Raw genomic sequence first — 15,649 nt, 5'->3', positions numbered from 1 at the left:
GACCCAGGAGAGATTTGGGGAATTATCAGCACAGAGGTGAGGAGTGGAAGCCGAGGGGAGGGCAACATGGCCCAAGGAGGGTGTGGGGATGGATGAGGGCCTGGGAGGAGCCCTGAGGGCCCAAGGGACAGGAGGAGAGAGAGAAGGAGTGCGGGGGAGAGAGAGAGAGAGAAGAGAGCGCTCAGGAAGGAGGAAGGAGCCCTGAGAAGTCAGGACACGGGAGACAGAAGAGGCCCTGAGCGTGGCCAGACAGGCCACTAAGAGGAGGAAAACCTCAAATGCTGGGGGCCTGGGCAGGGGGTGCGCACCAGGAACGTAGGTAACTCCTGCCATGTCTGGTGCGCATGAAGAGGAAGCGTGTGATGGGTCGTGAGTGACCCAAGGCGGGGTCGGCTTGAAGGAAGCCAAGTGGGGAGTTTGGACAACTCAAGGGCACTGATCTATAGCCCTTCTTCCTCTAGAATGGGAGGGCGGAGATGTGAAGAGAGTGGAGGAGTGGCTATAGTGGCATCAGGGGGAGATTCGGGACTAGACAGCTTGTCTAGGGCATCTCAGAGAGAAATGGGGGAGCCTGGGGACCCTGGAGGGGGCTTAGGGACTTGGATCCTGAGTGGAGATGGGTCCCTGGAGGCTGAGGTCCAGCCCCAGTAGGGGCTGAGGACCCTGGGACTTAGTCCTAAGAGGGCAGCCGGGTGCCTGGGGTGGAGGCCCTGGGGTTGTCCTGGCAGGAGTGGGTCCCGCAGCACAGGCAGAGTCTCCTGCAGAGGGGTCCCGCAGCTGGGTTCTGCTGGGGAACTTCCCCAGCTCAGAGGCCCCTGGGAATTCTGAAGGGCTAGGACAGCCCCCTCCCACCGGGCCCACCCCAAGGCCTCCCAGAGTCTCCTCAGACCAGGGGTGGCCTGTCTCACTGCACAAAGCATCCTTTCAGGCCATCCTCAAGGGACTCCTTTCTCTGCACCCGCGCCCCACCCCCCAACAAACACACACACAGAGGAGACCTGACACAAAGCTACCTCTGGATTATTTTATTCACATGGCTTGGCAAGGTACGGGCACTCCTGCCAAAGAGTCAGGCACGGACTCCCCGGCCCTGACCCGGTCAGTCGCCCGCCTCCCAGCCCTCTGAGGGTTAGTGCTAGTTATCTCACACACAAAACGAGGAGGGGGATGGGAAGACGGGAGGGGAGTCTCCCTCTGCTGAGGGGTTTCAGATGACGGCAGCCTGAGCCCCCTCCATCCTCGTGGGGCCTGGAGGCCCCGTCTCCGAAAACCCCACGTTGGGCAGCCGGACCCGGAATCCACCTTCCTCCTGGGCCTTGGGGCTTAGGGACACCCGGGGGAAGCGGAACTTGGGTGACTTCTCCCCTCCAGGTGACTTGGGGGCCGCCTCGCCCTCCTGCCCCCGAGGGGCCTTGGAGGGGGTAGTCAGGCCCACACGGGGCAAGCGGACGCGGACGCGGCCCCGGCGCCCGGAGGCCCCTTCCCCGCAGCCCTCCTCTTCCTCGTCCTCGGGGCTGGGGGAGCCTTCCCCACTGGCCGCCTCGCTCTGGCTGAAGCCCACGCGGGGCAGCCTGAGTTTTGGGTTCTTGGCCTTCTCGGACTCCTCAACCCCCTCCTTGGCCCGTGCCAGGCTGAACCGGGGCAGCCGCACCTTGAGCTTGTGTCCGGCATCCCCCTCGCCCTCAGACACCTGGTATTCAGCATGGCTGCCCACAGCGGGCGGGGAGAGCTCCACGTCAGGCAGCGAGAGGCGGAAGGGGCACTCGGCTCCTGGGGGCTGGTCCCTAGGCCCCTCACCCCCCGCCGCATCCCTAGCCCCCAGCGTCGGCATCTTCAGCCTCAGCCCGCCCTCACCTGTGGCCGCCTCACCCGCCTGCCCCTCTCGGCTCAGCCCCACGTCCAGCTCAAGCTGGGGCACTGTCACAGCGGGCATCTTGAAGACACCCTCACCCTCGAGCGGCTCACCACCCACCACCTGGGCTCCAGGTAGAGACAAGGTCACCTGAGGCACCTGGATCCTATAGCCTGGTGTGCCCTCTGCTGGAGGAGGTGCATTCTTGGCCTGCTGCCTGGGGGTGGCACCCAGGTCAGCCTCCCCAAAGCTGGGCAGCTCCACCTGGGGCAGGGAGATGCAGAGCGGCCCCCTCGGCCCCCCATCCTGGCCCTCAGTGCCCACCTGCCTGGTGGCGGACATTTGCCCTTCCTCCTGGGCCCCCAGAGTAACCAATTCCACCTCAGGGATCTTAAGCTGCACAGCCGTGGACTCTGGCTTTTCCCCGGGGCTGACTCGCCCCCCCTGGATTTCTGCTTCCTTCCCTCGAGCCAGCCCAAAGGAGGGCATCTTCAGCTTGGGCATCTTCACCCTCGCATCCCAACCCCTGCTCTTGCCCTCCAACTCAGTCGCCCCTGGCACTAGTTCTCCTGCCTCGCTGTCCCGGCCTCTGACCCCAAACTTGGGCAGGCTGAACCTGGACCCCTTGAGCTTGGCGTCAGTCCCTGCCACCTCCACCTTGCCTGTGGGCAGATGGGAATCCAGGCTGAGCTGTGGGATGGACAGATCGAGGGCGGGCAGCAGGCCTGCCTCCCCCGTCCCTCTGGCCTCCGCCTCGGTGCCCACCCGAGCCTTGGGGAGTGAGATGGCAAACTTGGACACCTTTAGCTTGGCGGCTCGTCCGGCCCCCTCAGCCTCTGCCTTGGTCACCTTTGGCCCCGAGAGTCCAAACTTGGGCAGGGAGAACTTGGAGGAAGGCTTGACTTTCACCTCCATCACCTCTACTTGCCTTTCCTCAGCCTCCACTGTGGGCAGCTGTGGCGTGACAATCTCAACGGAGGGCAACCAGAAGGCCATTTCCCTGACCCCTGCTACCACCCCAGGGGCTTCTGACTGCTCCACCTTGCCCACGTCGGCTGCTGGGACCTGCCCCTCCAGGCCGAAGGCCCCGGGCAGGTCTAGTTCCACTGAGGGCAGTGTGAGAGGGGGGACGCCCACACGAGCCTCGCTGCCCATCTCTGGCTTCAGACAGGGAAGTGTCACCAGCTTCCCCAAGACCTCAGCACTTGCCTCATCTGGCTTGCCGCGAGATGGGGACTCTGCCCTCCCTAGCTTGGGCATGGTCATCTTGGACATCTTGAAGCCAGATTCCACCCCCTCTGCTTCCTCTGCCCTGGCAGCTTTTAGCTGCACCTCCGGAGCCTTGGGCAGCTTCACCTCAGGTGCCTTCGGCAGATGCACATCCGGGACCTTTGGCGCCTGCACTTCCGGCAGCCGCATCTCCGACACCTTTGGCAGCTGCACTTCCGGGAGGTGCACGTCCGGCACGACCATCTCGGGCAACTTGGGGAGTTTTAGCTCTGAGACCTTTGGCAGCTGCACTTCCGGGAGGTGCACGTCCGGCACGACCATCTCGGGCACCTTCGGGAGCTTCATCTCGGGGACTTTCATCTCCGACACCTTTGGCAGCTGCACTTCCGGGAGGTGCACGTCCGGCACGACCATCTCGGGCAACTTGGGGAGTTTTATCTCCGAGACTTTTGGCAGCTGTACCTCTGGGAGTCGCACCTCTGGCACAGCCATCTCGGGCACCTTCGGGAGTTTCATTTCGGGGCATTTCATCTCGGGTACCTTCGGCAGCTTCAGCTCCGGAACTTTCGGGAGCTGCACTTCGGGCACGGCCATCTCCGGCACCTTTGGGAGTTTCACCTCAGGGACTTTCGGCAGCTGCACCTCTGGAAGCCTCACCTCTGGCACGGCCATCTCCGGCACCTTTGGGAGTTTCATCTCTGACACTTTGGGGAGCTCCACCTCTGGGAGTCGCACATCTGGAAGGGCCGCCTCGGGCATTTTGGGGAGCTTGACGTCTGGGGCCTTGGGGAGCTTCACCTCAGGCCCCTTGGCCTCCTTGGCCTCAGGCGGCGAGACCCCGATGCCAAAGGAGGGCATCTTGATGGTGGGCAGCTTCAGCTTGCTCTCAACGGCTTCAGGGGCAGCGGGCCGGGGCTCCAGGAGAGAAAGCCCAAAGGTGGGCATTCGAAGTTTGGGCCCCTTCACCCTGGCCTCAGGGCTGCCCTTGGCCACCTTGGCCTCGGCAACTTCTTTTGCTCGAGCCCCAAAGCGGGGAAAACTGAGGCGGGGCATCTTCAGGGCCACCTCAGGCGCCTCTACTCGGGCTTCCACCTCTGCACCAGGCAAGGCCAGGTCCACCTCCACTGTAGGCGCTGCCACGTCCAGGGTGGGCACCGTCACTGCCGCAGCCCCTTCCCGGGTCTCCAGACAGGGAAGTGTGGGCAGAGTGGGTAGCGAGGGCAAGGTGGGCAGCTCCACTTGTGGGACCTGGATCCCTCCAGCCGCAGGTTCCACAGCAGGTGCAGCTGGGGCTCCCAGCCCAAGGGTTGGCAAGTGGAGGGCAAAGCCGCTGACTACCTCTGCTGCAGGGGCCACCTCCCCCTTGGGGGCTGCGACCTGGGGGACACCCACCTCAGCACCCGGCAGCCGAGGCCCAACCAGCTCCACCTGGGGAGCTGTGAATCGGGCTCCTGCAGCCCCCTCGGCCTCTGCTTTGGCCTTCCTGGGGGGAGGAGCTGCAGCGGCCAGTCGGGCTACCTGGGCCTCTTCGGCCACTTCTCGGACACGTAGCCGAGGCAGCTGGAGGCGCCGGCGGGTGGGGGCAGCTGGGACAGGACCTTTGACAGCCTCGACTTTGAGGCCTCGACGCAGACGGGAGAACTTGGGAAAGGAGAATTCGACGTCAACAGGGGCCAGGTCTGCAGGGACCCCCAGGGCCCCGGGCACCACCATCTTCTTCTTCTTCACAGGGGACAGACTCTGGATGTTCTGGGGAGAGAGGAGAGAGGCAGCAGGCGGTGGGACAGTGGGAGGCCTGGGGTGGACGGGGGGAGCCCCACGTGGTTATTTTACCAGGCTGGGGATGTGCTGGATTGAGCATCTTGTCCCCAGAACACCATCCCCACTTCCTGCCTGTCACTTCACCCTTACTGCCCCAGAAGGCAAAGACTTTATTTAGAATCTTACAGTGAATCAACAGGAGTATAGAAACTGTGACCCAAGACTTCTGGCTCCTCCTCCAGGATTTTCCCCCAAACCCTCACTCTAGAGATGGGGAAACTGAGGCCCAAGGAGGGGAAGAAAGCTGTCAAGGGTCACTCAACGGTAAATGAGCTGCCCTCAGGCTTGAACCTGGCCTCTCTGGTTCAGAGCGCCCTGGTTCAGGACGCCTGGCGAGGTGGGTGAGGGTCCTGGTTTGGGATGAGTGGGTCCCCCTCCCCAGGGAGGAGTTTAGGGGCAGAGAACAGGAGGCAGTGGATGGGATTAGCGCTGGGTTAGTGACAAGACAGAGGGCAAGGCTGGCCCACCAGTGTGGGGCAGTGGGGCTCACGGCGCAGAGACAGGATCGCTGGGGCAGTCCAGGGCCGTAACCGGGCTAAGCACGCGTACCAGCTTGGCCACCTTGGCCCGCGGGCCCTTGATCTCGTAGCCGGCCACGGTCCCAGGCCGCAGCGCCAGGTCCCCGGTGGGCACAGTGCGCTTCAGGCAGAAGGAGACCTTGTAAGGCTCGGCGCATTGCAGCAGGCGTAGTGCGTCCTCGTACTTGAAGTTCTCGAAGAACACTCGGGCGCTCAGCAGCTGGTCCCCTGCAGGCCAGGTGGAGGTGGGCGGGGCGTGGGCATCTCTCGGCTCCGCCCAGGCCTGGTTCCGCCCACTTCTCTGGAGCCTGTGCAGCGAGGCGCCTCCCAAATTTTTGGCCCCGCCTATACCCGAGCACAAGATTGAGACGCAAAGTTCCTCCTGGTTTGAGGTTCTGACACTTAAGGACAAAGCCACGGCCTCGGCCTTAGCTCCGTCTCCTTCACTGAGCAAATCCAAGCCCATTCAGGTCACACCCCTCCCCCATCCTCACACTTCAGACACTAACTTTGCTTCTTTTACTGAGAGAACAGAATCAGAAGAGAACTTCCAGAAGCTCCCGCCCCATTATTCAACCCTCTGATCCTGTGGCGATTTTCTCCACTCTCTCCCCACGTTATCAATTTGATAAACCATCCCCACTCCTAGCTCTGGTCAATCCCTCCACCACCTTTTCAGGGACACACTCCAGCAATTCTCCCCTCTCTCCCCACGTTATCAATTTGTCCTTCTCGTCTACATTATTCCCATCAGCATACAACATACCATTCTTTCTCCCATAAGAAAGTTTGTCTTGACCTCACTCCTTCTGGAGCTCCTGCCCCATTTACCTGTTCAGCTTGATGGCAAAATTCATTGAGTTGTCTAGCTGCATTATTTCCAGTTCTCCAATTACACTTTTTACATCCCCCCTCCCAGAGCCTTGAACTGCTCCTCTCAAGGTCCCATGCAGTGACCTCTGTGTAGTTAAGTCCAACGGTCAAGTCCCAGACTTCATCTGCTTGAACTCCTGCTTGAGACGCAGCTTCACTCTCCTCTCCTTCATCTACTTGCTTGGCTCGGCTTCCAGGGTGCCACACCTTCTGGAACCTCCCTCGAGGTTCCTTCTCAGCCTCCTGGGAGGGTTCCTCCCCATCTCCCAGACCTCTTAAAGACACACAGTCCCAGAGCTCAGGCCTTGGACCTCTACTCTGGTCCATCTACATGCTACACTCATCCCTTTGGGAAGCTCATCCAGATTCAGAAGTTTAAAGAGCATAAATATGCTGACTCCCAAGCGTATCTCTCCAGCCCAGCACTCCCCCCTCCATCCTAGACTCAAATATCCAACTAGCCCTCCACATGTCCACCTTGGGATCCACCTCTCATCTGACAGATCCAAATTCTATTCCTGGTTTTCCTGCAAACAAGATCCACCCCAGTGTTCCCCATTTGTGGAACTACCAACTCCATTCTCAGGTCAAGAATCCCTGGACACATCCTTGATCCCTCTCTTTCCAGCCCACCCCATATCCAGTCCTGAAGGCGCTTCGCCTGGATGGCAAAATGCATTGAGTTGTCTAGCTGCATTATTTCCACCTCTCTGATTACACTTTTGACACCCGCTTCCCAGAGCCTTGAACTGCTCCTCTCAAGATGCTATGCAGTGACCTCTGTGTAGTTAAGTCCAACGGTCAAGTCCCAGACTTCATCTGCTTGAACCCCTGCTTGAGACCCAAATGATATCCAGAATCCAAACCCTTCTCTTCATCTCCAATAACGCTCTTTTGGCCCCAAGCATCACCAATCTCTTACCTGGAAAAACACAGTAGCCTCTTTTCCTTCTCCCCATCCTGCCCCCCACCACTCCCAGTCTACCGCTAACACAGCATTTCAACACAGTCAATTCACGTTCTTTCTTCAACTCACAAACCTTCCAGATTAAAAGTCAAAGTCTTCCTCATGGCCTATAAAGCCCTCTAAAAACTACCCTTTCTCTTACCTCTCTGGCCTCATCTCTTACTCTACTCTTCACTAACTCCACTCCATCCACCCTGGCTTCCTTGCTGTTCCTCCAACAAGCCAGGCATGCTCCCATCTTGGGGCATTTGCACTGGCTGTTCTCTCTGCCTGGAATGCTCCTCCAGATGGCCACATAGCTCATTCCCTTCCCTTCTTCAGGCCTTTCTGCTCTTCCTGGCTCACCCTATTTAAAAATGCAGCTTCCGGGACTTCCCCGGTGGCACAGTGGTTAAGAATCCGCCTGCCAATGCAGGGGACACGGGTTCGAGCCCTGGTCCGGGAAGATCCCACATGCCGCAGAGCAACTAAGCCTGTGCGCCACAACTACTGAGACTGCGCTCTAGAGTCCGTGAGCCACAACTACTGAGCCCACGCGCCACAACTACTGAATCCCACGCGCCTAGAGCCTGTGCTCCGCAACAAGAGAAGCCACTGCAATGAGAAGCCCGCCCACCATTACAAAGAGCAGCCCCCAATCGCCGCAACTAGACAAAGCCCGGGAGCAGCAATGAAGACCCAACGCAGCCATAAATTAATTAATTAATTAATTAATTAATTAATTTTTAAAAATGCAGCTTCTGTCCTGGCATCCATAAGCATATATCGCCTTCTAATTTACTGTGTATTTTACACATTTTGCTTAAATATGTCTCTCCTTACTAGAACGTAAGCTCCATAAGTGCAGAGTGTTATCTGTTTTGTTCACTTCAGTAGCCCAAGCACCCAGAATAATATCTGGAAATAGAAGGCACTTAGTAAATAGTTGTTGCATGAATAAATCGCGTCAGCCTCAGCCGTGTTACCTAAAATATCCCTTACTAAGCTCCCCTCCCCACCCCCTCCAAGTTGTTAACTCCGCCTCTTTTCTTCAGCCTCAACAACAAAACAATAACTAGCACTTACTTAGTGCTTACCATGTGCCACTTAGCTACTTGCTGTGTTTTCAAACATTTAATCCACGTAATAACCCTATGAAATAAGTACTAGAATTAGTCCCATTTTAGAGGTGTAAAAACCGAGGCACAGAAAGATTACAAGATAGTAAACCGCACATCTGGGAGTCGAACTGAGACAATGAACCTCCAGAGCTCCTGCTCGGATCAACCGCAAAGCCGATAGGTAACACAAAGCCCCGCCCCTAGCCCTTAACCCCGCCTCCTGGTCCCGGTACCCAGGGCAGCTTCCCAACCCCGCCCCCTCAGGAAAGCCCCGCCCCATGCCCCCGCCCCACTCACCTTCCTGCAGGCTGAGGCTCCTGGCCGCAGGTGAGTCCTCACGCAGCTCGCGGACGAAGATTCCCTCCTTGCCGCCGCCGGCTACGTTGATGCCACTGACCCCTGTCTGCGCCTCCGTCTCCACGATGATCTCCACCAACTCCGCCCGCCTCAGCTCCTGCGGAGGGCGGCGAGCGGTCGCCAAGGGGCGCTAGGGCGGGACTTCGCCCAGAGCCCGCCATTGAGCTTAAAAGCGGCTCTTAACCGGGTCCTCAGGGCACAGGCGCCTCGGCGGGGCTCAGGCAGGTTGTGCGGGCCCACCCTCTCCAGCATCTCCCCTTTAAGTGAGCACGAGGGCCGCTCGCTCAGTGACACCCCGCGAAAGGGTTCAACGGCTCTCGAGGCTCACAGGCCTGGTGGAGCCCCAAAGACCGCTATCGGGAGAGGCGGGGCGCGGGGCGGTGTTGTAGAGGAGGGGCGTGGTGGGGAGGCCAGAGGGAACCTGAGTTGCGACTGAGAGGCGGGCCTGACATGAGGGCGGGGCTGTGCCTCCCCCCCCCCGAGGGGCGTGGCCAGTTGGGGCGGGGCTAGGGTTGGAGCATTGAGGACGGTTGCCTGAGAGGAGCGGCCAAAGATAGATGGGTGCAGTGTAACCGTGGAGGTGCGGAGGGGACCCATAGTCTGTGGACGGGCTTGAACTATGGGGAGGGGCTTTAATAACCGCAGAACAGGGGTGGGATGGAGGATGGGGTCCCGAAGAAAGGGCCGACCCTTAGTGGTGCGGTATGGAGGGGTGCAGGTGGGACTGGCCTCGTTGAAGGCTTGATGTGTGGGACTGTGCCCCATTGTGGACTCTATGACCCCAAGCCCTGCATAACGCCCATTGGAGAGGGAATCCAGTGAAGAAGGGTGCGTGGGTAATGAGTGGTGGGCTGGCAGACGTGGTATTCCTGGTATTTACTGTAAATGGTGCTGACATGGCCCTGGCCCAGCAGTGCATTGTGGGATCTGCACCCGGCCTTCCCAGAAGAAACAGTGAAAGGCCTCAGTTCCACAGCCATCCAGGAACCCAATCTGCTGTGTGTCTTGGGCGGGTGGGGGGGGACTTTGCCCTCTCTGGACCCATTTCCCTACTGTAAAGTTGGGTAACGTGGGTGTACTGGAAGGAGTCTCTGACTGTGAGCTGAGACCTGAAGCAACAGAGATGTGAGGGGTTGCTGTAGTGGGCAGTGCATTGAGGCTGGTACAGACTGGGGTTGAGCCCAGGGCTTGGAGAGGGGAAAGCAGGTCTGGCCGATGCTCCACAGAGTGGCCCCGGGACTGGAGAGCTGGGCGGAGCATGGTGAGAAGGGGTAGGAAGAGTTGTAGTAGAGGCAGCAAGGAAAAGCATGACCATCACTACCACCCTTAGGCCCTGGGCTAAGCATTTTATGTGTGGCATCTCCTTTCATCCTCCCCGCAGCTTGGGCAGTCACCGAGTAGGACACAAAAGTCCAGAGAAGTGAAGTGACTGCCAAATGCCACACAGCAAGTTAAGCGGTGGGGCCTCAACCTCAGGTCTGTGACCTCAGAGCCCATAAGCCGTCCTGTAGGCGGTGGCCTCCGTGCACTTTACTCCCTGCCTGCCACCCCTCAGCCTCAGCTTGACTCCTGTAAAAGGAGACCCACTCTGTGCCTGGCATCCAATGGGATGCAGTCAGTGCTAGCGCCCTGTCTCCATAACAGTGAAAGCCGTTAACATTCGAGGAGGCTTCCTAGGTACCAGGCCCTGGGCAAATGACACAAGTGTGAGTCCTCAGTACCCTCAGAGGTGGGGACCATTGCCCCATTTCACCGATGGGGAAACTGAGGGTTAGAAAGTTCAGGTCATCTGTTCAGGGCTGTACAGCTGAAGTGATAGGGTTGGGATGTAAGCCCATGGGTCCAAAGCCCATGTCTTTAACCCCTACACCATCCTGCCTCTTCTGATGAAGGGTTTCTACTCTATTTTTTTAAACTTATTATTATTAATATAATTCCATTATGCTCAATGAATTAGCTTCCTTGAATCTTAGTCTGTGCCAGGTACTGTGTTAAGCACATTACAAATGTTAATTTTTTTTCCTTCACACTGACCCATAAAATAGGCCCTGCAGCTATCTCCATTTCACAGATGGGGAGACTGAGGCACAGAGAAGCCAGGAAGTGTTTCCTTGCTACCCTAGTCCGTGCTCCCACCAAGGCCCCACAAGTCCCCCTTGCAGGATGTGTTGGGCGCTCACCTCAGCACTCTGGCTCCTGGCCTCCATGGCGCTGCTGGGAGTCACCTGGGCCCCAGGCTCCTGCTTCCTCTCTCCCTTCTGCTGCAGGACCAGTTTCAGTTCTGCATGGAGCAGCTGCCTCTGAGCCTGCAGGGGCAGGGATGGAGGCTTGAGGCCAGGAGAGGATAAGAGGAGAAGGCTGGGCTTAAAGGGAGAGGTCAAGGTGGGTATGAGAAGGGGAGAAGGGCCCCCCCCATCCCAGCTGTCCTCTTACCGCTGCCTGGGAACAAGCACCCCCTCCTAACAGGAGCCCAGCCTGGGGTGGTGCACAGTCGTCTGCGGGGCTCGCGCCCTTCCTCTGGGGTCTCGCGCCCTTCCTCTGGGGTCTCGCTGCCTGCCAGGGAGAGACCAGGTCATGAGGCTCCAGACAGGCGAGGGAGGGGCAGGGAGGGGCATGTGGCACCAGCCAGTGCTCACCTCAGGGTCACCTCCAGCTCCTTGGGCCTCCTGGGTCCGGGGCTCTAAGAAGAATAACGTGAGCATTACTATCAGGTAACCCCACTGATTGCTTCCTGAGTGTCTGAGCCTTCCCACACTCTGTCAATACTCTATCCCCAGGAATTCCCTGGCAGTCTAGTGGTTAGGACTCCGCGCTTCCACTGCAGGGGGCACAGGTTTGATCACTGGTCAGGGAACTAAGATCCTGCATCCTGCATGGTGTGGCCAAAAAAAATAAAAAATAAAAAAAAGGGTACTCTATCCCTATAGTGCAGGTGGGGGCACTAAGGCTCAGAAGACCTTTATCCAAGGTGACACAGCAGTATAGCCAGAACGGACTCCTAGGCCTTTCTGACAGCAGGGCCCCTACGCCAACCACCTCAGCTGACTGAGGGGGCCAAATTCACTGTAAAATCATTATATCCACTGCCATGTACTCCCTGTAGGCAAATCACCTCACCTCTCTGTGCCTCAGTCTCCTCATCTATAGAATGGGAAGAATGAGGGCACCTACCTCTCGGGGCTGTTAGGAGGGTCAAATGTGTTTGTAAATGTACAGTGCCAGGCACACGGTGGGCACTTCATAAGCACTTGCTATGATTATCACTAAGAACTTCCTGTGGTCTTGATCTTGTGTCGAATATCCCACGGGGGTCATGGCATGTGGATTTCAGAACACCCCTGTGAGGTCAATACCATTGCTGAGCTTGTTACAAAGAAGACACCTGAGGCTGGGAGAAGGAAAGTCACTTTCCTGGGTCACAAATGACCCAGCCAGGACTTGAACTTGTCGGAAAGCTCCAGCTGCTCATACAGATAATAACTAATGGGCATTGCGTGGTTACTCTTTGCCAGTCCTGTGCTAAGACCATCACTTTCCACCTCACCGCAGAAAACCCTAACCCCACAACATTGTAAATCAACTATACTCCAATAAAAAATAATTTAAAAAAAAAAAAAGAGAAAACCCTAAGCCCTGAGAGAGGCCAGGGACCTCGTTCAAGGTCACACAACACAGCGAGAAGGAGGTAGAGCTGGGAAACCTCCCCGACAGGCCCTTCTGGGGAAAAGGGGATGGATCCTATCTCCCTCCTCCGAGCCCCCGACTCTGGCCTTGTCCTCCCAGCCCCCAGCTGGCATGCCAACCCGCCAACCCCCACTCCACAGGGAAAGGTCAGGCCTCACGCGGCGCATTCCCTCAAACAATAGCCCATCTGCTGTGCCCAGTCACATTCCGCCCCTGCCCACCCACCCCCAGCTGCACAATGGCCCTTCATAGCCCACCACTGGCCAAGATAGAGGACACAGGGACCCCCTCAATGCTCCAGCTGTACCCACTTCACTGGTTTCCCCCCCACGGTGTCAGAAGGCTCCTCTCTGGCTCTCCTAGGGGTCCTGGTCTCCCCTGTGAGCCCCCAGCCCCTCCCACATCTGGATTATTTCCTCTGAACTGGGCCTTATGCTGGCACCCTTAGGCCTCGAAATCACTCTGGATGTGATGGCTATTTTAGGATTGAAAACTGAGGCTCAGAGAGGGCAAGTGACCTGTCCGGGGTCACACAGCTAGGACCTGTGCCCTTGACCTCAACTCTGTACCTTCACTTGTGTTGGTGGCTCTGAGCACTGGAGGAGGCCCAAGCAGCAAAACAGCTGAGGCAGGAGTTGGGCTGGGCAGAGGGGATCAAGGGTGCCAGGAACAGGCATTCTTAGAGGGACCTCAGTGCCAACCCCGAGCCAGGCAGACACTTTATAGACATGGCCTCATGGTACCCCATTTTACTGATGAGTAAATGAGGGTTAAGAAACGGGATATCACAGGGAATTCCCTGGCGGTCCAGTGGTTAGGACTCCGTGCTTCCACTGCAGGAGGCCCGGGTTCGATCCCTCGTCAGGGAACTAAGATCCCACGTGCCACATGGCCTGGCCAAAAAAAAAAAAATAGAGAGAGCCAGGATATCACTGTGAGGGAGTTGGGACTTGAACCCAGGTCTGAAATGCTAACTCTGACTCCCCGATATAATATAATATCCTGAGCTGGGGGTGAGAGAAGCCTGCTACTTGTAGGAGGTGGTGGAGATGGAGGGGAGGATCCCCTAGGCCGCAAGCTCCCTGCTCCAGGACAGGCCAGAGAAGTTCACACCCAGAGGCTAGCACAGGAAGCTCAGCCAGGGTGAGGGCAAGAGAGAGTGCCCTGCTTCTTCATCCCTGCCCGGGACAGCTGCCCAGCCCAGGTTATATTTAGCCCAGCTGTGCCCTTCCTGAGCCACGTACCCAGCTCCTGGGGTGGGATGGGGTGGGAGCAGCTTCGGAAGGAAGCAGCTTTGGAAGGGCCCAACCCCAGGCACTCTCTGTTCCCACATCTGCCTGTCCCACTAGGCAGGGGAAGGAGGGGTAGGGAGGTGGGGTTGCGGGGGCTGACTCGTGTTAGGGGAAGATCTAATGGAGATTCCCTGGAGAATCAAGGCCAGGCAAGACCCTCCACAGGCCAACAGCCCACTTCTTGAGCAATTCCTGTGACGCTGCCCTAGTACATTCCTGAGCTTCCAGAATTCTGAGAGTCTCCATTTCTTGAGCACTTACTATGTGCAAAGATCCTTCCCTGCCTGGGCTCATTAACTCCTGACAACACCTCCCTGGGGAAATCACAACTTAGATGCCCGTTTAAGATGTCACTCATGCCCTTCAGGGTGGCTGGGGTGAGGGGTTGTCATTTGTACCCTGGGCCCCTCAGCCGAGCTGGGCCTGCTGAGGAATCCCCCAGATGTGCCTCACTGTACACTCCTCCCCCCACCATGGCTGGCGCCAACCTCCTTTAGGAATTCTCCCCTCTCAGAGCCTCAGCCACCCCAACCACCAGAGGGATCTGGTGCCCTTGCAATGGGAGTGGGGGGTAGACATGACTCATCTGGGCCCCTAGGCGTTGTCTGAGGCCATCCAGTGATGTGGCGGGGAGAGGCATTCTGGCAGTGGCTTCCAGCTGCCTCCATTAGGGCCTGCTCCAGCACTCCTCAGGTTTGAATACTTGGGCAAGGTATTGCACCTCTCAGGGCCTCAGTTTCTTCATCTATAAAATGGAGCCGATAAGACTGGCTTTGAGGAATTGTGAGACAAGAGCAGGTGCTTCGAATATTCAGAGAATACAGTAAGTGCTCAAGGAACATAAACTGGTCTCTGACCGCAAGTGTGTCTGTGCATCTCAAAGTGTCTCATATCCAGCCTTTGCTCACAGTGGCCCCACTTTCTCCCCTACCAAAGAGGAGCTTTGGGTGAGGGACAAAATGCAGCTCGGGCACCAGCCTCCAACCAACAAGATCAGCCTTGCCTCCCCAGCTCTCTATTACAGGGACAAAAAGGTCTGTCCCACCCTCAGCATCCTGCCCCGGCTCTTTATAAGCAGCAATGCATTTACTCTCATGTCAGCCCTGGGAGGTAGCCTCCCTCAGCCCATTTTAGAGATGGGAAAGCAGAGGCACAGAGAACGAAATATCTTGCCCAAGACGACACAGCTAGAAAGAAGAGAACATTGGGATTTGAACCCAGGGTCTGGTTCCAAGGTCTGTACCTTTAACTCCTATACCACGCAGCCTCCTGGGCCCTAGACACCCTCCCAGCACCTCCCAAGATCCTGGGTCTCATTCCCAGGGCTTCTCAGCCTGGCCAGGAAGGGAACTGGCGGGCCGGTCTCTTACCACTGGGCCTCCAGACACCTCGAGAGCTCCTGGTCCGTCTGCTCAGCCCCAGCCCCAAGCTGGGGGGAAAAGGAATGGGGAGGGGGAGGAGGGGGAGACCCCAGCCATTGGCTGCCGAGGTATGACATCACCAGAGGGTGGGTGGTAGGGAAACAAACATCCCCATCTCCCAGCTATGTCCACCCGCAAGGGGGTGGGAACCACAGAAGAGAAGCCAAGACAGCCCGGTGCTGTTCCCTTGCCTGGGCTGAGACCTCCACCCTGAGCCCCGCTCCTGGGATTTGCACGTTGCTGGTGCCACTTGGAGACTCAGCCCCTCACCAGCACTATTCCCTGGCTTCCACACCCAGGCATGGCCCCGCTGGTTCCTGGGGACCCTAGATTAAACTTCTACTCCCTCTCCTGGTCGATATGGGTTCAAATCCCAGCTCAGCCATGTCCCGGCTGTGTGAACTTCGGCAAGTCGCAGCATCTTTCTCGACCTGTTTCTTCATCTCTAAAACAGGGATAGTAAAAGTGCCCACCTTGTGGGTTTCTTGTGAAGATAAAATGAGTTAAGAGAGACTAAAAACTTTAATAAATGCC

At 57.7% G+C, this 15,649-nt stretch overlaps 1 protein-coding gene across 2 annotated transcripts; it reads right to left on the bottom strand.

Annotated features, from left to right (window-relative positions):
* Positions 1-1,090: 1,090 nt before the first annotated feature.
* On the bottom strand, positions 1,091-15,084 carry PRX (periaxin). 2 transcript variants are annotated; one of them, XM_070044224.1, is made up of 7 exons: positions 15,065-15,084; positions 11,355-11,398; positions 11,152-11,271; positions 10,899-11,024; positions 8,659-8,815; positions 5,453-5,649; positions 1,091-4,831 (listed from the first exon to the last, which is right to left on the bottom strand). In XM_070044224.1, exons 4-7 carry the CDS (start codon positions 10,923-10,925, stop codon positions 1,208-1,210), a joined length of 4,005 nt encoding a protein of 1,334 aa, XP_069900325.1. In that variant the 5' UTR covers positions 10,926-11,024; positions 11,152-11,271; positions 11,355-11,398; positions 15,065-15,084; the 3' UTR covers positions 1,091-1,207. The 2 variants fall into 2 exon arrangements, with proteins under 2 accessions (XP_069900325.1, XP_030730390.2); XM_030874530.3 differs by lacking the exons at positions 8,659-8,815; positions 10,899-11,024; positions 11,152-11,271; positions 11,355-11,398; positions 15,065-15,084 and having other exon boundaries at positions 5,453-5,887.
* Between the last annotated feature and the right edge of the window lie 565 nt (positions 15,085-15,649).

The sequence above is a fragment of the Globicephala melas genome, chromosome 19, assembly GCF_963455315.2.
Source record: "Globicephala melas chromosome 19, mGloMel1.2, whole genome shotgun sequence".
NCBI lineage: Eukaryota > Metazoa > Chordata > Mammalia > Artiodactyla > Delphinidae > Globicephala > Globicephala melas.
This window is presented reverse-complemented; position numbering and strand designations above follow the sequence as displayed.

Bases quoted from the DNA above. Each gene is read 5' to 3' on its own strand.
- PRX (XM_030874530.3), bottom strand. From the start codon at position 5,887: ATGGGCTTGGATTTGCTCAGTGAAGGAGACGGAGCTAAGGCCGAGGCC. The intron at 4,832-5,452 runs GTACGCGTGCTT...CTCTCTCCCCAG, and splicing joins GGGCCAAGGTGGCCAAGCTG to AACATCCAGAGTCTGTCCCC.